The 21,949-nt window shown below is 35.2% G+C and overlaps 1 protein-coding gene across 1 annotated transcript; it reads right to left on the minus strand.

Annotated features, from left to right (window-relative positions):
• Nucleotides 1-1,719: 1,719 nt before the first annotated feature.
• Nucleotides 1,720-20,303, minus strand: LOC105048952 (ubiquitin carboxyl-terminal hydrolase 2). Its single transcript, XM_010928458.4, is given in 5 exon segments — nt 1,720-2,378; nt 16,968-17,091; nt 17,094-17,156; nt 17,159-18,430; nt 18,433-20,303. Coding segments are annotated over 5 exon segments (3,120 nt in total). The 5' UTR covers nt 19,859-20,303; the 3' UTR covers nt 1,720-2,143.
• Nucleotides 20,304-21,949: the final 1,646 nt, after the last annotated feature.

Below are 21,949 nucleotides of genomic sequence, written 5' to 3' on the forward strand. Positions count from 1 at the left end.
ACCCTGACAAGTAAGGCCATCTTGGTCATCCTAAATGGTTTCTAGTGGTGGGCAGCTGGCTGTTAGATCAAATAATCTTTTAAACGACGTAGGCATCCAATCTTTTCATCAAAATGAATTCTAGATAGTCTGAGCGACCACCAATTCAAGTTCACATATTTCTTGTGACAATCATCCAAGTTCCACTGGCCTAATAATCCAACCGGAGCTGACCACTTATGTTGTGGCCAATGGAATCATTTTTTTTTAACCTCCTGAATTGAAAAAAATGATATTAGCGAACAAAAATCATATATAGACGCAGCACCATAAAAAAATATATATATAGCAAATTTTTTATTTTGTCATTTTTTTTTTACTATCTATCTCAAAATAGAAGTCTAAAAATTAGAAATTTCTCTTACTAATGGAGACGTTAGTCCTATAATAAAAAAAATAAATCACATGTGATATTTTTTCTTCTTTATTTTAAAATATATTTTTTACTGATGTATACTGTATGGTTAGATAATACACTCCAGACAAATTTACTATTTAGCAAATCAATATATACATCTAGATAAATTGATTAATAGTTTCTAGAATATGGTGTTCACTAATATATAGTACAAGATCAAATAATATATATTTAGTAAATTAGTTATCTGACAATCCAATATACATTTTCAAATAAATTGATATAATTTTTAGAACATCATGTTTATTAGTACATGCTACATGGCTCAGTAACACATACATGTTGACTTCTTAATGTATATTACAAACTTATTTGATATACATCCAATAGTGACCCAAGACATATCTTCAGATAAATCGACACATAATTTTTAGAATATACCTTTTAGAGGTGTGTATTAATTATTGTTGGGTATGTATTAAAGAATCTTATGGTATACGTCAGAAAATCGATAAATATATATCACTTGACTATATAATATGTACTAATGAATATGATATTTCGAAAATTATATATCAATTTATTTGAACATGTATATTTAATCGTTAGATAATTAATTTTTAAAATATGTATTATCTGACTATATACTGTGTGTTAATAAATTTCATGTTTTACAAATTATATAATGATTTATCTAGAAGTATATATTAATTTATTTGATGATTAATTTATTTAATATATATTATATATTACCGATGAAAAATATATTTTGAAAAAAAAAAATTAGTATTTTTTTTTCATCATAAAACTGACATTTCTATTAGTAGAAGTTTCCAAATTTTAAATTTCTTCTTTTAGATGGTATTAGAAGAAACATGCCAAAATCAAAAATCTGCTCTACATTTCTTTCTATGGTGCCTATTTCATATGATTTCTACTCAACATTAGTCACATTTCTGATTACCTTTTCCCATCTTAAATGCAATCCCAATTCATGTAACAGATTACATCTCTATTTTTTTTGAATAAAGAAAAGAACGAGCAGAGACCGGAATGGGAAAAGGCCAAACCAAAGCTACATGGAGCTGAGCCTGAAACTGCACAACCATAGTCCTGGACCTCTGGCAGAACTAAAGAATCCTGATTTTTTTTTGTACATATTACCAAGCTGAAATCATTGGGGTCAACGAGGACTGCACTAATTTCTTAGGTCATTGTTTGAAAGCTCGCTTGATCAAACAAAATCATAAAATTTCTCCAAGAACCTCGAACAAAATTAACTGCCTATATATGATTTTACTCAAAATCTAAGCAATACATAATTTGACATCTAATAAGCCACTATTGTTCTCAAAGTCATAGGTGTCCCATAATTAATTCAATGACCGTATTACAAGATCAGAGTGCCCTTAGAATTCAAACCCCTCGGTCAACACTGGGGGAGTAGAGGTCACTCGATCCAGGTATATCAAGTTCAACTCAAATTAATTCACGCTTCTCACCGTATAATGAAAAAAAGAAAAAAGAAACAAGAAAGGGAATCAATTAGACCCATGAAAAGTTGAATAACAGTTTCCTAATCTGTCAAAACCCCCATTTCTTCAACAAAAATCGCGTCTGCAGTGCTTGCGCTTCAAAGGACGCAAATGGGGCTGAATCCCCCAACTGCATGCTTGTTTCTGTAGCTTTTCTGAGTTCCTTCGCATCTTCTTCCTCCTCTGCCACTCAGTTGCCTTGATCTCCATATTAAACTCTTTCATAAAAGAGAATGTAAGCATCACTCTTGAGGACTTCTGACAAAGAAGTCTCACGAATCTGATGATCACTGGCATAAAACCAGGAAGGTGAACTAGTGGCTTTCTGGGCCTTGCCTACACCCCTCTGTCCCCTTATATAAGCAACATAATGGCCTCCTCCCATGCTCCCTGTGTGCTCTACCACACCAATTAGGCGGTAGTCACACTTCTCTTTCTCTTCACACCTGTAAATTAGGAAGAAAAGTTTGTACATTAATTTTCTCAGGTGGTTTATAAACAAGGAAGTGCACCTTAATGCACAAGAGCAGAGACCTTCAGCTATGCAACATTTAACTCACATCAAGCATGTTAAATGCATCTGTTGCTTTGATTTTGTCATACAAAACACTAAGACTAGATACATCATGAAATGCAGTAGTATTTATAACTTTCACTGACCCCACCAATTATGACCCTCTTTCCCAACCAACTCTTTAGAGAGACACTAAGAGTGCATCTCGTAAATTGAGATTGTTATTTATCAATTCCAATGACGCTCCAGGAGTAATGTATTTGAGTTAGTAGACCATGCATTGTTAAACTTATAATAGCTGCACACTGGTAGCCATCTAATTGAAGAATGCCACTATGATATCAGTAGAAAAATAAGCTGGCCAGACCACATAATAGAGGAAAAAAGAAACTCAATGGTAGCATCATCAGTATCAGAAATGTTTAAAAGTAATGAGATAGATAATCGGACTTAGCTAGGTAAAGGAAATGATGAATTTGAGATGTGCTGCTGAGTAAATAAGCTGGCACCTTCAGCTAGATGCTGAGGATATGTTGAATATAGTGTTTACCATATCATCCATGTTAATGGTGACACCAGCAGTAGACAGCAGACTGGACGTATAAGCTTATATAGTTTGAAGCATAATGTCCAAGTGTAAACCACTGAAATGAGTATCCCTTTTAAGAGCATACAATAAAGGGTGCAAGACTTCTAAGAATATTTACCAAGCCGACTAATAATATCTAAGAATGTGCTTAAAATGAGTCGTAGCCTCATTTTATTCTCTGATTAATTCCTATCAAAAATCAATATTGTTCTTCTTTTTTATTTTTCATTGAGCACGCAAAATTAGACTCCACCCAATTCTGTAGTATTTTTGAAAGGTTATATGCTCTAGCTATTCAAAAATGGGTGAGGAACATCCAGCATTTTGCATTCTATGGTCCAAGAAATAGGGATGTCATATTTTCAGTCAAGAAATATGTGGCAATATTATCAACTTATATAAACATCGACACCAATATTTACATCCAACTCTGCAAAACCTTGTTAGAGATCATCAAGTAAAAACTATTGATTGAAGAAAAAGAAAAACACCAACTACAAGCTTTTAACAATTTAAAGCAAGTGGGGGTTGGTGTCCTGAAAATATGGAGAGAGTAAAGAAACATTAGATGAGAAGGGAAAGGAAGAGAGAGATTAAAAAGGTCAGTATCACGTGGAATCCTAACACCAGATCTCAAGTGTGCGACAAAGCTAACCTAGTCGATGGTAGAAAAATGATTGCATTCTTGAGTGACCACAGATAAGTGCTACATATTGTTTCATGTATATTAGACTAGGTTCCCAAAAAATTTCAGACGTATCTTTTTATCTAACCAATAAGAGATTAAGAGTTTCCCAAAAGAAACTCTAGTTTATTGATCAAAATACCAGATAACCCCACCTGACAACTGATCTTCATGTGCTGGAGATCCTAGGATTCATATAACGTAATCTAAGCTGTCCATCCCACATAGTCCTTATCCACAATAGAGATTGAATAAGAATATGAAAATCTGGAACATTCCAGGGTGATCTATAGCATATGCAGTAAGGTCTGTCTTATTTAATTTCATTGCTGGCAAACAGAAGTAGAGCTATACACAAGCAGAATAGATTTACTTGTGGAGCCCATACCATCTTGCCTAATTGATTTCTATTAATGACTAGCCTTTTAGGTCTTTAGCGAAGGTAGAAAGTTAACATCTGTACAGAGCACTGATTCCCACCATGCAAGGGATGACAGAAACAGGGACCCTTGCATCCTATGGCCAATATTTTTAGCATTAAAGAAGAAAATGAAGAATACAGATAATACATTGTTCAAGTGGACAAAGAAGGCTAAAAGATCATGTTTCTGCCAAAACCCAACCTATTGTCAGCAGCAACTGCATATGACTAATTTAGTAGAATGCTGAATTCCTCCATAAACATAAGAGAAAAGTATCATTTCAGTCAGGAGAACCAACTGACAAGTCTCATGGCACAGTCCAATCACAAGATCCCCAAGCATAGATGACACTACACTATCATGCAACAAGTTAAGATGCATCTCAAACCATTTAAAAAATGGACAAGCAACTTAATCAAATAATGTGGCCTAAAGCAAACTCATATGGCAAATATTAATCCATTCCCTGTTCAACTTCTCAATAAGTCATACAGGCTCATCAAAAAATGAACCTTATTAACCCTTTACCTTGTCCTTGGATCAAAAAATTCATGTCTAAAAGAAAAACCTGTCCCAATACGTGAGGCTCCTGCCACTATGAGGTCTAGAAATGGTCAGATGTACACAGCCTTACCATCACATGCAGAGAGACTGTTTTTGTGTTTCGTACCTATCAGACCTAGGTCACAATTGAACTACCTTACTATTGCCCCAAGGCCCTTCATCAAAAAGTTCATATCCACCAGACGAAAAACTCAGATGAAGGTTATGCTTGGCAGTTTCACAGAAGCAAGCAGTGGACTTTCTTCCAATAGGTGGTCTTTTTTGGGTTAGAAAGGAACAAAGCTAATTCAATTCATCTTTTATAAGAAATTACTGAACTACCAGCCAAAATATAATTTTCATAAGGTGAGTTCGTGAATTTATCAATGATAATTAAATCTAATGTACACTAGAAACCAATTGCAATAAAGGCCTATACAAAGTACATTCCTTGACATGCTTCTAAGTGATCCACAAGGTCAATTGCAAGTCTCCTGATGTAAAGTTACTAGTATGGTTGCCATGTTGTATAGGCATATATTATAAGAATCAAGTCATAGCATGACAACACTTGCACAAATTGCGTGAATACAAAGAGATGCAAGGAAAACCTTTCTCTTAAGTGTAAATAATTTTAAGTTGCTTAATATAGAAAATAGACGCGTTTCAAACTATACTGTATCTGTAATTCAATTTAACATTTCATATAATATAAACACTCTTAGATATTTATCGATGCTTCTACAGATATCACAGAAAATATGTAAACTTATTATGACTAAAAACCAAGATGTTGAGTCTTGGTGCAATGGTAAGGTTGCTTCAAATCATGGACATAGCCTATGTGCAAATGAAGGCTACGTACACTTGACCCTCCCCAAACCCTGCAATGGCAGGAGCCTTATGCATTACACCTCCCTTTTATGACTATAAACCAAAAATTAACATGAACTTGATCATAAAAGATAAGAAATGAGTACGTATTAGAAAATTGGAGCCATGAAGATCAAAATTATTTTCATACACATTAAGAGATATCACCATGTCTTCTAGCATATTTCAGAAAGTTGTTGCTACAATTTAAAGTGATACGGACCTATGAAAGTGATATTTATTGATACATTAACCCCACAGCATGCAGGTCCATATTCCCTAGATGATGCCCAAACAGTTGAGATCTAATGTAATATGCACCAGTATTTTTAAGCATGCTTCTCAGAAATCAAATATCTCCTTGACGATATAATGGCCTGCTCTTTAAGAATGAGAAAAAGCTAAGTTCCATGGCTTGTTGCCAGCAAAGTTGTCTACCAACATTCAAGAAATCCTTTGCAGTGGCTTCTTCATCACTGCTTTTTCAATAGATGAGGGTCCAACATGCCACTTTCTTAAAGTTAGATATCACTACACTTGCATGTGTTATCTTTGAATACCATCCATCACTCATCCTCTATCGGCATAAATAGGAAGTACTTTCCATTCTATCAAATGTATCTTTATAAGTTCACATTGACAATAATTCTCTCCAACTCAATGTGCAGTTCAATAGTATCATAATAAGATGATATTTTTAAACATTATAACTTTCTCAAAACAATCCACCACAGATGAAAATTAATAAATGTACAAAAGCAGCCCATAACAATTATATTATGTCTTTATTTTCGGAATATCTTATTTCTATTTCTGGAATAGTAATAAATATTAAGAGCTTCAAAGAGGTTATATTAGTTAAATCCATACTTGCAACTTTTAAACTACTTTGAGTTTTAGGGCTGGTTTGGTTGCCTATAAGTAAGACTATTGTGTAGAGATCTATATGTTACTGTAACTCTGGAGTTTGCAACTACAAATCAGTTGCTTGGTTGTTCATGGATATACTTGCAATTAATAAAAGAACAAGTTTTGCCTAGATCCAAGAGATGAGATTGTAGATTCGATGATGCAACCATATAATTAACATATTATTACTTTATGCTATCATAATAAATTTATTACAAATAGCAATATTGAATTACTCCAATATTTCTTTAAATTAATATAACAATAATATACCAAAGGGTCAAACTAAAAAAATACTACTATTATCATATATAACCATATAATTACAATATATATTATGTTATTATGTTATATGCATATATTATGCTATATGCAAACTAAAAGGTAGTATTATTATAATTGTGAAAGTAATGATTGTATCTCTTTTCATATATTTAATTCATGTTACAAGAAGCTCTATATATAAAGAAAGAGGGGTCTCGATATAATGAACCATATAAATCATAATCTCAATTAAATATTCTATCACCTAATTTATCTCTCATGATTGATACATATCTCCTAATAAATATATTTCGTAAACATGATTATTCTCAATGCTCCCCTCAAGCTGGAGCATATGTATCATGTATGCCTAACTTGTTACAAATGTAATTTACCCAAGGATCCCTAAGTGCTTTGGTGAACCAATCTGCTGGCTAATCACTTGACCCAACAAATGCAGTCGCAATATCTCGTGCTTGTAATTTTTCTCTAATAAAATGGCAATTAACCTCAATATGCTTAGTCTTTTCATGAAAAATGGGATTTGAGATAACATGTATTGCTACTTGATTATCACAAATAATTTCATAGTTGTGATTGTGTCATGCCTATTTCTCCCAGCAGCTGTTTCAACCATATCAGCTCATAAGTAGTCAAGGTCATAGCTCTATATTCAGTCTCTACACTCGAACAGGCCACAACATTCTACCTTTTACTCTTCTAGGAAATCAACTTTCCTCCAAACAATATACAATATCCAATCATAGACCTTCTATTAGATGGCGAACCAGCCCAGTTAGCATCAGTATCATGATGCAATAAACCTCTTCCAAGCGTAGCTTTGATGTATTTGATAATTCGGATTACTGCATCTCAATGTGCCTTAATTGAAAAATTCAAGAATTGATTTACAACACTAATAGTAAAGAAAATGTCTGGTCTGATAATTGTGAGATAATTTAACTTGCCAACTAATTTTCGATATCACCCGAGATCTGAGAAAGACTCCCCCTCTCCTAGTGCTAGTCAGACATTCAGATCTATAGGAGTATCAACGGATTTGGACTCAAGTAATCCAATTTTCTCCAAAATATCTAACACATTTCCTCTGACATATATAGATACCACGTTCAGATCTTGCAATCTCAATTCTAAGAAAGTACTTCAGAGATCCTAAATTTTTGGTCTGAAACTGTGAATGTAAATGAGTCTTAAGTAATACCAACTTCATCATCTCTAGCGATAACTATATTATCAACATATACAATCAGAATTATTCTTCATCTCTCAGAATGTTTATAGAAAATAGAGTGATCTAACTGAGATCTCACTAGTCCAAAATTCAAAATAACTGAACTAAAACAGCTAAACTAAGCCCGAAAAGACTGCTTTCAACCATATAATGACTTTTTAAGCTTACATACTTTACCAAAGTACTTTTCCTAAGCAACAAATCTGGGAGGTTGCTCCATATAGACATCCTCCTCGAGATCTCCATGCAAAAAAGTATTCTTGATGTCTAGCTGATGCAGGATCCAGTGATGAATAGTAGCCAGAGAAAGAAGCAAATGGACTGAAGCAATCTTAGCTATCGGAAAGAAGATCTCACCAAAGTCTATCTCAAGAATCTGAGTATAGCCTTTAGCAACAAGTCGAGCCTTCAAATGATCAATCTTTCCACCAAAAGATACTTTCACTGTGTATACCCAACAACATCCGACTGTAATCTTACTAGGTGGTAAAGACAACAATTTTCAAGTGCCATTAGCATGTAAGACAGACATCTCTTCCATCATTGCTGCTAGTCAACCAAGATATGTCAATGCCTCTGTAGTAGAACGAGGAATAAAAACAGAATCCAAGAAAGAGAGGACTGTATAAGAAATAGATAAGCGATGATAGCTCAAGAAATTATAAATGAGATGAGTAGCAGTAGCACGACTACCTTTTCTATATACAATGGATAGATCAAGTTCAAAAGATGATGGTGATGATGATGATGGACTCGAGGTGGAAAAACCTAGGGATACAGAAGCGATTTGACAAGTCTTATTGGAGTGTCATGCACTCCTACTATAGTGGTTTTTGCCTGAGGCGCCTTCTGCCTACGTTGATATGTGATAAGATCATTCTATCCTACTTTCCTAAAAGAAGAACTTGAAGAAGACGTGAAAGTAAATATTTTTGGAAGAGAAGAAATAGGAGCGGACGCAACAGTGGTGGATGACTCAGATGATGACATAGCAGAGTTGGAGAAGAAAGGAATGGACTCAAAAAAGATAACATCGATGCAAACAAATATCGATAAAATTTGAAAGAGTAGCACCTATACCCTTTTTGTCCTCGTAAATATTCGAAAAAAATATATTTAATAGAACGAGCATATAATTCAGATGCACCAGAAGATAATTGATGAACCAAAGGATAATAAATAGAAGGTATCTCAAGGAAATAAAATTGAAACAGAAATCTGATTCTGAAGAACATTGGAGGGCATTCGATTAATCAAATAACATGCAGTAAGGAAAGCATCATCCCAAAAACGATCAGGAACATGCATATATAAAAATAATGTTTGTGCCGTTTCAATAAGATGCATGTTTTTCCACTCAACCACTCTATTTTGTTGAGTGTGAGAGCTCGAGGACTGATGTATCATGTCATGAGACGACATAAAAGGCTGAAATTGAGTAGAAAAGTATTCTCGGATATTGTCACTATGAAAAGTATGAACAGAAACTTCAAACTAAGTGTTAATCTCAGTAAAAAAAGAAACAAAAATATAAAATAGTTCAGAATGATTTTTTATCAAATAAACCTAAATTACTCTAGAGTAATCATCAATAAAAGCAACAAAATAGCGGTAACTTTGACTTGAGACAATACTATAAAGACTCCAGATATCAGGGTGAATAAGAACAAAAGAAGTGCTAGCTCATTTATTGATACGACTTGAAAATTGAATTCTAATATGTTTTCTAAGTTGATTTGACTGACAATCTAATTCATTAATACTAGATACACCAGGAACTATTTTCTTTAGGATAGTTAAGGATGGATGCCCAAGATGACTATGAATTTGCAATGGAGAAGTAGCAACCATGCAGGCAGTACGTAATTCAAAGGAGACTTAAATGGACAAGCGATAGAGACCTTGAGACTCATGCCCATGCCAATCATCTTTTCAATCCTTAAATCCTGAATCACAATATTATCAGAAGAAAAGATTACGACAATTGAATTTTTTTATGAGTTGACTAGTGAAAATTAAGTTAAAAAAAACTGAAGAAGAAACAAAACAGAACATAGAGATAGGAAAGCAGTAGGTGCTGCTGTTCCAATACCCCGTATATAGGAGTAACAAACCTATTGGCTAATATGACCGATGGTAGAGCATTAGGCTTAGTTAAACAAGAGAATAGATTGGGATTACTAGACATATGGTCAAAAGTATCTGAGTCAAGAATCCAGAGGCCAAGAGATGACTGAGTAAGACATGCAGTAGAGTAACTTAACTCAGCGAGATAATGGATTGAGTCACCTGTCGAGTTGTTTGCTCTGTAAGAAATGGACATATTCTTCTATAGATATGATGATAGTGGACTGTCTAGTGGATAGTATACATCAACGATGGAAACCTCTGTCTGTGTTGCATTAGCGATCCTAGGAGAAAATTCATGCAAGAAGTGACAGTATCACGACTATGCCCTGTTTGTTGCATTGCCTATATCTGAAAATATTTCTTTAACCATCTCTACTGCCTCTACCATCTCGACTTCTCCGAGTGCTAGAGGATGCTCCAGATAAATTAGACTGTGTGATAAGAATAGATCTATCTCCAGTAGGCACATGTTCGAGGACAGCTGAAGTGAAGGCTACTCGAAATAGTCATGAAAAGATATTTGTCAATAAAGGAAGAGATTCACCACCTAGGATCTGGATTCTGACTGATTCATACTCGGATCGAATACTTTGCAGATAAATAACTGAAAACATCTTCTCTCGTTGAGCCTGCTATACTTTCAAATTTGTAGTAAAAGACATCAACTCATTAAATTCGACGAAGAATGCTTGTACTTGACCCAAGTGTGTCAGCAAATCTATGTCGGCCTATCTCAATGGAAACAGATGGGACAAGACATCATATATCCTAGTGATATCACTAGTATAGAACTCATAAGCACAAGTCTACACCTCTTTATATATCCGATAAGGATGAAACATAACCATCAAGGATTGATCAATGGCTTGCTACAAAAGACTAAGTAGTTGTGCATCAATCTTCTTCCAGATGGCTTAATCAGATGTTTGAATATCAGAAATAAATGTGGAGAGATGGTCTTCCTGCCCCTGACCCATAAATCAACCTCGACAGCTGTGTTCCAGTTAGAAAAATTTTTGCCATTCAACTTCGTGGTGGTGATTATAGTATTGCCAGAGATTGGAAGATCTGTGATGTTAGTAACTTTGAAATTTGACATTTTTTTAACAGATTCCTACATACAACATCAGAGAGAAAGAAGTAGAATATGGCTTAATGAGGGAAGGCAATGCAATGAAAAGTCCCACCTTTAATCGATGAGTGATGCGCAATGCAGCGATGACACCTCCGATTGATGAATATGAGATGGTGCAGAAAACTCTACTCTCAGAAATTAAATCTCTCATAAGATGCTCTAATATCATGTAAGTGTAATGATTATACCTCTTTTCATATATTCAATTTATGTTATAAGAGGCTCTATATATAGAGCAATAAAGTCTAGATACAATGAACCCAATAAAGATCTAGATATACTGAATCATATAAATCATGATCTCAATCAAATATTTTGTTACCTAATTTATCTTCCTAATTTATCTCTCATGATTGATACATATCTCCTAATTGATACATTTCCTAGACAGGATTATTCTTAACAATAATATAACAAATAATTACAATACACTTATATGGTATACATTGTATAATATTATGTTATATGCATATTATTCTATACTAAATATATTGTACAACATTAATCATAAAAAAATATTGCATACATAATGACCAACTATAAATGTTAACATGATACCATTATATTATCATATATTATATTTTAAAAATATGATAGTATAGTAATATTATTTAGTAATGCTACCAACATAATATATATTACATTTCTAGAATTGTGATAACATCACATAACATATTCACAAATCATATATATCTTATCTTATGATGTTATATTATAAAGTGAATAATAGGATCCTATATTACAAAAATATTATGCCAGTATTCAAGAATATTATAGCATTATTGAATATATATATATATAGATATAGATATATATACATACATATACACATACAAATACATACATACATACACATACATGTACATACATACATACACATACATATACATATACATGTACATACATACATACACATACATACATACACATATATATACATATACATATACATACACATATATATACATATATACATATATACACACATATATATGTATATATGTATACATCTATATATATATATATACACACACATAGATATGTATACATACACATATGTACATATGTATACATACATATATGTACATATGTACATATATATATATATATATATATATTATATATATATCTAATATATATATATATATATAATATAATATATACATATACATACATATATATATATACATATATATATATATATATACAACATATACATATATATATATATTATTTAAGATAGCTTTATTTATATATTTCTATATGATATAACAAACTAGCTCTCACTGCTTTGAACTGACTTATTCACCCACCCAACTGTGGTAGTTCAACACCAGGATGATTTTGGCCATAATTAGGAATGTAGCAAATTGAACCCAAATATGTAATTGTAGCTATATGCAGGATATCAAGCTACAAAAGACCAAATAATGGATTTCAGACAGCTGCAGTAAACGGAAATGCAACAGCTTCGATCATGTACAACCAAACATGTCGTTGAGGTGATTGTGCTTCTTATAATGGCATCTACAAAATGCAAAAATACCTATGCTAGGAGAACTAGCGATCAAAAACCAACTGTTTTAAGCACCTTTTAATAACCAGAAACAGATGTATAACTAAGCTATGTAGGAGTGGCATATAACAATATATTTCATCATTAAAGAATATACAAGAATGGTAAATAATGCCAGAAGCTTAGAGACCAAGAGTTATTTCAACATACCAAATGAAAGCTTTGCAAGCATATGATAAATCCAAAGACTATAAGGAAAAAAGAAGGATATTAGGCTGAATGCGGAATGTTTAATCACTACATAGTGCAGCCTAGGGTCAGTAACTACACCTCAAGTAGCATGACAGCTTTGTGACGTCTGAGTCATTGCCCAAAAAATGTGTTCTAATAGGCAGCTTCAATCTAGTCTATAGCTCTGACCTATTGTAAAAACTCCAACCACTAATTCAGAGCTCATTCTTATTAACTTTCCATAAGCCACAAACCTTATATTCTATCTAGCCATTAAGTAAAACATATTTAATAAGAACAATTTCTCTCCCTTTCTGGTCTATGATTGGAGCAGCAAAATTAACTAACATTAATCTTTGACAACTCAGATAACAATCCACTTCTCTTTTCTGTATAATTAACCCATTTAAACTTTATCCCTCACAAGTCATGTGTTTAGCCTGCTATGTCATATGATGCAGTTCCCTCACTAAAAAAGATCAAAAAATTTTCCACAAAAGTTGTTCAGCATAAGGAGCACTCTTTGAGCTGCCCTTGAATCCTTGATAATAATGGAAATACCTTCATGGTAGCATCTCGGATATCCTACTCAGGGATAAGGTTCAGAAAGAATCATAAAATGCAATGCAGGTGAAAAACTACATGTATTTCATTGAGAAGGAACTTTGCTGTAAACATCCTCTTCATAGAACCCATTCTACTTCACCTCCAAGCACCCATAGTCACATATTAAGTAAATTTGATACCTTTGATAATTTTTCAGTTCTCTGACTAAATGTTTTACAAAGACAACCAACAAACCTGGCCTCAGTAAAACAACTATCACAAATGAGTCACTCCCACAAATCTATTACAACATCAGAACCACCAAATTCACTATATTTTATCTTTCTAAAATTTAAACTTTCTTGACAACTGCAATCTCCAAGAAACATGGCGATCCCTCTAAAAGTTTCATTCAAATATTGCAGTAAAAAAGTCATTTCCAATTAGATCCCAAGTTACGTAAAAGCAAATTTAGCATGCACTAAGTAAACCTTAAACTCAAGAACAAACCTTTATGCATTGCACTCAATGGTTGATTTTGTGCTGGCTACAAGTTGTGTCAGAGCCATTAAAATAAGATTCTCTATTCATTTCCAACCCAGATAACCAACTCGCCTCCTAATAACCAAACTTTCTTTCCAATTCTTATCTATTGTGATTTATGTATTTATAACACTTGAAGCACCAGAAAATAAACTACTAGCATTGTTCTATTAGACTCAATGAAGAGATAGAGAGCATTTCCAATTAATAACCTCAATGGCCATGCGCTAGCTTTGTACAAACAACCCACACTGTCCTTAAATCAAGTCATTTTTTTCTCCAACTTCCACAACCTATAATTCAGAAAAAATAGTTATCCTCAGAATAACATCACACAGTCATCTACTTCAAGAATCTATTTAGCCTTATATTTTTACCTCCATTAAATTCCTTCACCAACACTAAAATACTTCCCTAGAAAACCTTATATCCTTCTCCTCCAAAGATAAGTCTACATAATCTGTCACTTAATAAAAACCCAACTATTTGACATCTTTGCTTTTCTCAAACTATCATGCATTACACCACCAATGAACCAAAGGAGATCATTTTTAATAAGTTTTAGAAAGTATTTAATGAACCCATGCACTAGTTTAAGCTTGAAGTACATACTGCAAAGATAAGCACACATGCTTACACTACTTTTTTTAACCTTCTAATATTGCATGCTGTTGGAAAATTCAGTACTTTGTTTGATAAAAGACGTCCCTCCCAAGATTCAGAAGCACCAAAACCTATGATAACACAAATTCTTGGACCTACAATTAAGTTTCTCTTGCACAGCAAGAAGCTTCATAAACCACACTCATGTTTATCCTTTTCTATGATGTCTTAAAAAATAAAAATTAAAAAAAAAAAAAACTCTTTCTTCTCTTCTGTACAAATCCATCACCCTTTGGTTACCCTCAGACTGATGTCAGAGAGGACCCATGGACTATGACATAAATTTCCATTGCTGATAGTAATTTCTTCCCATACTGGGCTTACTGGAACATAGAATACCACACGTCTTCTGTCTTTAGCATCTTTCCAGTTAGACGTTGTCACAACATAATTGCCCTTTTTACTGCATGCAGAAACTCAAAATACTGAAGCATAATGACAATTGCACTGCCAGGATTGAGAATGGCTGTAACTCTTGTGAGAAAAGGAAAAGAGTTAAATGGGATAAGGGTTTTTAAATATGAGAGTAGGATTGCTGGTATCATGTATTTGACTGCAAATGTGTATATGAAGCATAAACCGTTTATCACCATATCATGATGACCACAATAGGTTGAACATGTTGTTTCGAGTCATTCTGACTGACTAATGGTTGTCAAGATGAGAACACATGGTGTCAAATGGAGGTTGCTTTAAAGGAAAAGAAGGCAAGTTGATCCGGTGATAAAGGGTTCAAACAACTCTAATGGTTGAGGGAAACAGATGAGAATGGCATCACATAGCTCTTGAGAAAACCAACAATAGGCTAACAAGTAGATTGGATGTTAATACGGTATGTGCATATGCTTGAGCAGGCTGAGGCTAAGGTTGGCATGTTATGTGGTGGTGGAGATGAAAGAGGCCCTCTTATAGAAAGCATGGACCTTGCAATATTGAGCTTGAAAGGCCTCTTCTTGTAGGATAGGGAAACATAATTTCATTAAAAGGAAAAAGATTGCACAAACTCTCAAGGGTGAACCATGCTTATCTAAAATCATTCTTTTTCTCCATTGCTAAACAACAAATTAGTGATTAAGCAATACTGATCTTCTCACAAACACAAGATCAGAAAACAATTATAATGGAAACTATCTTTGTTTTTTTTTTCAGTGTCTTGCTCTAGTTCCATATAGCTAGATGAGTCCTACAGCAATTATTTACCACCTAGCAAGATTCTGAGGTTGTTAAGGCTTTCTCGCATGCCAACTCAACTGGTTTCATCATGCCTCACTACCACATGCTCATAGCAGCGAGTTCAGGTGAGGTCATTTTAATTTAGCATGGTCTCAATTATAAACCTCCCAACTCCACTACGCTGAGCACAATATTATTATTTTAATTGATATCAGCAAGTATCTTTTGCAGGCATTAGCAATTTTTATTATTGTACTCAAGACATTATTATTGTATGATGTAATTTCTCTCTGGGACATAATATTTTCTTCTTATGTTGGTTTAAACATAATATTTTCTTCTTATGTTTGTCTAACAAAAGGGTAGGATTGCAGATTACTAGCACATTAATTAAATGTAGACTTTTACCGTGTAGCATATTACTGTGTTGTAGTGTTGGGTTGGTCAAAATGAATAACAGAATATCAATAGGACTAATTGATATGATCAAACCCAATATACATAATGCTTAGTTATGGTCCTATGCTGAACATACAATGCATTTGACAGTTTCCAAATTGCCAAACATGTGGATATGCAGTTAATCATGTCTGAAAGAACTTCGAGACAGGTAAAGCATTGGATATAAGATGCTCATTCAGATAGCTTTCCTGCCCATTTGCAACTGCCATTATTATGAAAAGATTAATTGTGATACAAATTATAAGAACCTAATTGTTATTCAGGACTTACATATAGGTCTATGATCACAAGAATGTGAAAAGGCATGCAATAATAAAAGAAACTGCAAGGTGACATATCAAATAATTGCAGATATGAATCCTACTATGGTCCAGAACCAAAAGGGGGAAGAAAGGACTAGAAAATCTCTCTTTTTACAATGTCAAGGGAAAATAAAGACAATTTTCTAAGAAAAAGGTTACAATATCAAAGAATGCATCATAAATGATTTGTGGCTGCAGGCCTCCAAAATGAATGGACAAAAATCTAATGAATATCATAAAAAGAACTGGCTAAACAAAATACCAGAATGGTCTAGAGGAATACCTGGGGTCCATGTATGGTCTTAAACTTAATGTCTCTAGGAAGCTAACATGACCTCTCAGTTTAGTCAAGCGACCACGAGCATCTTGGCTAAATCTCTTCAAATGAATGGTTAGAATAGGTGGGGCCTATCAATAAGAATCCTTTTCGTTGCATCCCTCTTTACCTTTATCCTTTTGGGCTCCTCTTCCCATCCCTGCTATCTTCTACCGGATGCAGTTCATCTAAGAGCTGTGACCCTCTCTTCCCACCTGGATTAGCTGCACCAAAATCACCATTCTCACAGGAATTTGACAGGATTGTTTCTGTATGATTTAATGAGCCACTGCAGGCAGTTGCTAGAGATTCTCCACATCCAACACCTTGGTGATCATTTGTGCTACAAGCCTCACTTTCTTTGCTACTTGAACAATCCTGTGCAATAGATTTTTCAGGACCTGACTCCACAAAATTTTCATCAGGATTTTGAGCTTGATCACCTAACATGGGTTTTGAGAACATCAAATAGTTCTCATTCTTAACTACATTTTTACAATTTGTATTGTCTGATCCTTCAGTAGGATTAGCTGATTTCTGGGAAACATCCACTGTTGCATTTATATCATCAATCCTTTCCACATGTTGATCCATGTTCACTGAGGTAGATGCCATCTTTCCATTGCTTAAAACTTTGATCTCAGTAGAATTCAGACAACCCACTTCTGAATCAAGTGAAACCTTTGTAGTTCCAACTTCACCACCAAGGTGAGACTTTGTATCTTCTGATTGACTAAGCCTTGTTGTATATTGCTGTTTGCCTTTTCTACGTCCCACATTATGGTGTGACAAAACCTCAGAACAACGCTCACAGTACCAGGCATGTTCATCTGACAGAAGCTCGGGCTTGGTAAATAGAACCAAGCAACTATCAACCGATACTGGAGAATTGGTATCATCCACCTCCTCCTGATTAGACTCACTGCTGTTGCTTGTCCACAATGTTGCATCCATTTCTCCACCAGTACTAGTATCTACCTTCAACTCAGAAGTAACCTCTGGCTCATTAAATAAGTCACCAAAACCATCGAAGTCTGCTTCTGCTTCTTCATTGCAGGCAGCAGATGTGGTTCGCACACTTGAATCTTTTACCAAAGCATCAGCAGGTGCCAGAATTTCTGGATTTTGAGAATCTGGTGATGTTCCATTTATCTTCTCAGCGGTGGGATTTAACTCTTTATAAGGAAGTAAAATTACACAAGAATCTTGCATATTTGAAGAAGAAACATCATTAGAGTTCTCCCCACAAGAATCTGGAGTCACTAGCTGCTCCTTAGAACAATTTTGTGTCTGCAATTCCACAGTGCACTCTGCATTATTCTCACTCAGGTAGATCTGCCTGGTTTCAGAACACTGAGTAACAGAATCTTCATGCATTTGAGAATCTGAATATGCAACATCCGGTGCCATACTGGGTTCAAGATAGTCCACCAACAGAAACTATCCTCCATTTTGGAAGCATTATGCTGTTCTGATTTCAGTGAAGGACCACAAGATTCACAGCATTCTGAGGGCTCCTCTGCTCTTGGTGCAACATTATGTTCTTGCTGTGATGCAGAACTGCAGGGCTCGGTGCATTCTGAAGAACTAAAACTTTCTACTCTATTCTGTTCCATTTCAAGAGATTCTTTAGTGCTTCCTTTTTCCCGAAACCTCCGGCTTCTGTTCCTTTCTTTCAGAGGTGGTTTGCTCTTCTTGGGTGGAGGTGGTGGAACCTTTTTAAGTGGCTGCTTCTTTGATGGCACTGGCGGCTTCTTTGATGGCACTGGCAGTGAGAGATCTAGAAATGGTTCATGGACTACCGAAGTATGCCCACACTCCACACAAGACACAGTACTTGAGAGTTGCCCCCCAAAAATAGTATCTACTATGGTTGTTCTTGAGTTTAAAGTAACATTGTCTTGCTCTTCAGAAGAATCCAGTGATTTTTCTGCACTTTTTTCTTCCATATGCAACCCATCAAGCAAGCAACGAAGCAGTTCATGGCTGTCCTGCTGATCATAACCTCGAAATTGTGGAGCCTTGGAACATATGCAGCTGAAAAGACTTTTGGGGCTCAGTGTACTTCTTGAATCCACTTCACCACTAGTTTCGACAAAGAGCTTCTTCATTGCCATAGTAAGAGGCCCAACAGGTTTATTTAAGCTCAACATGTAATCCCGCAGTTTATTGATTGCAAAAACATTCTGCAAGATTGAATTAAAGAAGCAAGTGTTGCCAAGGTTCGTCAGCCCTCTGACCATATGTCCCTGCACACCATCCAACATTAAAGACTCAACTCCATTCTCCACTCCCTTACTATTATCATCTTTCACCAACTTATCCTCACTATCTGCCACCACCTCCGGCATCTCGATTGGGAACACCGAATTGCATGAGAAACACCAGCTTAGAGTTGGGTCGTCAAATCTCACAGCCCAAGAATGGCGCTCCTGCTTCGCATGCCGGCGGGCATGGCCATATGGCACCGAATCATTCACCGCTCCACCACAGAAATAACGGCTGCAATCCAAACAGACCCAAATGACATGCGACCCTGATTTCACCTCAGAATTCCTTGCTCCTCCTTTCTTCTTCTGTTGCTTTCCCTTCTCCTTCCCCCCTCTCTTGTAAACTGGCTCTTCCCTACAATGCTCACAAGCTGTGGCATTCTTCGAAGACAGGATTCCCAACAGAACTCGATTCAGCTCGGCACTATCCTTGCTGTAGTGATTACACTGTTCCCCACCCTTCACTTCCTCACCTCCAACGTCAACCGTCCGATCACTAGGCTCGGAAACAGGCTGAGAGGATCCGGCCGATGCTCGGGGTTGGACCTTACGAGGGTTTCTGGCCTTAGTTTTCATCTTTTTCCCCATCGATTCTCAATCCAACACGCCCAAAAAATTCAATAAAAAAAATAAAATAATAATCGAACCTAGAACCCAAACTTTGGGATAATTAACCAAACAAAATCACAACTTGGGGCTGATTTCTCAGAAAAATAAGCGGATATTTGGAAAATCGCTATCTTCCAAAGAGATCTAGATTTCTACTTTAAAAAAAAATGAAGATTGAGTTATCGACGAATCAAAACTAGGCCAAGAGGCGAGAAAAATTGGGGAAGAACACAGTGAGTTATAGGAATTACCTGGAAAAAGAATCTACACGAACGAGTGATAGGAAGTGTCCGAATCGAATCGGGAAATCCTTTCCGTGATGGACTTGGAGAGCGATAGAGGGAGGGAGATAGAGAGAGGGAGATATACCAGAACTGGAGCTCTGCTCGCACCCACAGGAGAGCGATGGGTGAGAGAGTGGGGAAAGGGTTTTTCTTGGATTTATATTAAAACAAGAAAATTAAACCTACACCCCTCGACTTTTAGACGTTTACAGTTATATCCTTCTCTTTAAAAGTTTCAATCTACTCTCTCAACCTTGGATTTGAGATTTAAAATTAAAACTTGTTAAAATTTAGAATGGGTGTGGAATTTGGCCCTCCAGTACCCGCCATCTGAACCCAATTAATATTATATATATATATATAATATATATATAATATATATATATATATATAATAAAAGGGTGAGCAGATTATGGATTTAGTGTTAGTATTATGGATTATAGTTGATTTTTTGAGTTTGAATTAGAAGTTTGATGTATTATTGATTTTTATTTGATATGAGTTATATTCAGGCTAATGCAAAGATTTTTTCCTATACCCCCTTCTTTTTTCTAATTTACCCAACTTAAATAATCCGATCTGAATAAAGATTAATCAAGTCAGTGTGAATATCGTATGGATTTACTATTTTTTGAAGGGACGGATTTGAGATGTTTGGGCAAATTTATAATCAAATATAGGACTAGTTCGGATGGTTAGATTTTAAATAAGTTCGGATATGAATATGGCAAATTTGGTGGGTACCTTATCCATTACCATTCTTATTTGAGCTAATAACATCCTTTTCTTTGTCTAGCCTTTTTCTTTTTTTTTGTATAGTTCTTTCTCTGGCTATGGTATTATATGGAATGGACAAACTATTGTTAGCATAATAAGGGCTATTTAGATTGCTGGTTTGAGGGTGAAGAGAGATTAGGAATTAGGAGAGCATTCGAACTATCCTAACCTACCCACTATCAACCTTAACTCTCCACTCTGAGGGGATCCTTTTTTAATGACCATTTGATAAGCATCCACTCCTTGATCTATCTCTCCCCCATTTTCCAATCATGGTTGGTAGATGCATTTACAAATCTTGAACTCCTCTCTCTTCCCCTTTATTACTTATGTTCTTCTTTTGCTGAGCCTTTTTAAGTATAGTATGTTCTTGAGCTTTCTGAGGGCCAAAAAAAAGGCTCGGCAAAAATAGGGTGAATAATACTTTTGAGGCCCAATAATATGGCTTTGATGGAAAACTTCACTGGAGATGATAGGGCACCACCCTCTAGTCCACTTCCAATGCCCTCTTCATTGCTAACTGCAAGGGCAAGGATGAGGTTGGCCTGCCATCCTTCAAGTTTTTTCTTGAGGACAATTGATACCTCAGCACTAGTTTGATGGTGTTGGCCCACCTCCCATCACTCTTTAGTGGCCTTCACTTTTTTAAGTCCCTCCTCTAGGATGATTGGTATGTTAGCTCTATCTCAACAGTGTCGAAAACTCGAGGACCTTAGCCTCACCTCCCACCATCCTTTTGGCAACCCCTAAGCATAGTAAGAGATGAAAGACTTGATCATTCCCTCTGACTCTTCTCTGTTGACCTCATACCTCCTCCCGTCAATAGAGTTAGAGTGGCATACAGAATCAAAAGTGATGGATGACCCATTTTGGTGGTCCAATTCTAGAAAGTGAGGATGGATAGAAGTTCTAGGAGGTAACGAATAATTGTGGTGAAGAAAAATAAATGGTGATGAGGTTGATAGGAGAATAGGATTTTTGTACTATAGCAATCGATTGCTGAAGAGAG

This window comes from Elaeis guineensis, chromosome 7, assembly GCF_000442705.2.
Source record: "Elaeis guineensis isolate ETL-2024a chromosome 7, EG11, whole genome shotgun sequence".
Classification (NCBI taxonomy): domain Eukaryota; kingdom Viridiplantae; phylum Streptophyta; class Magnoliopsida; order Arecales; family Arecaceae; genus Elaeis; species Elaeis guineensis.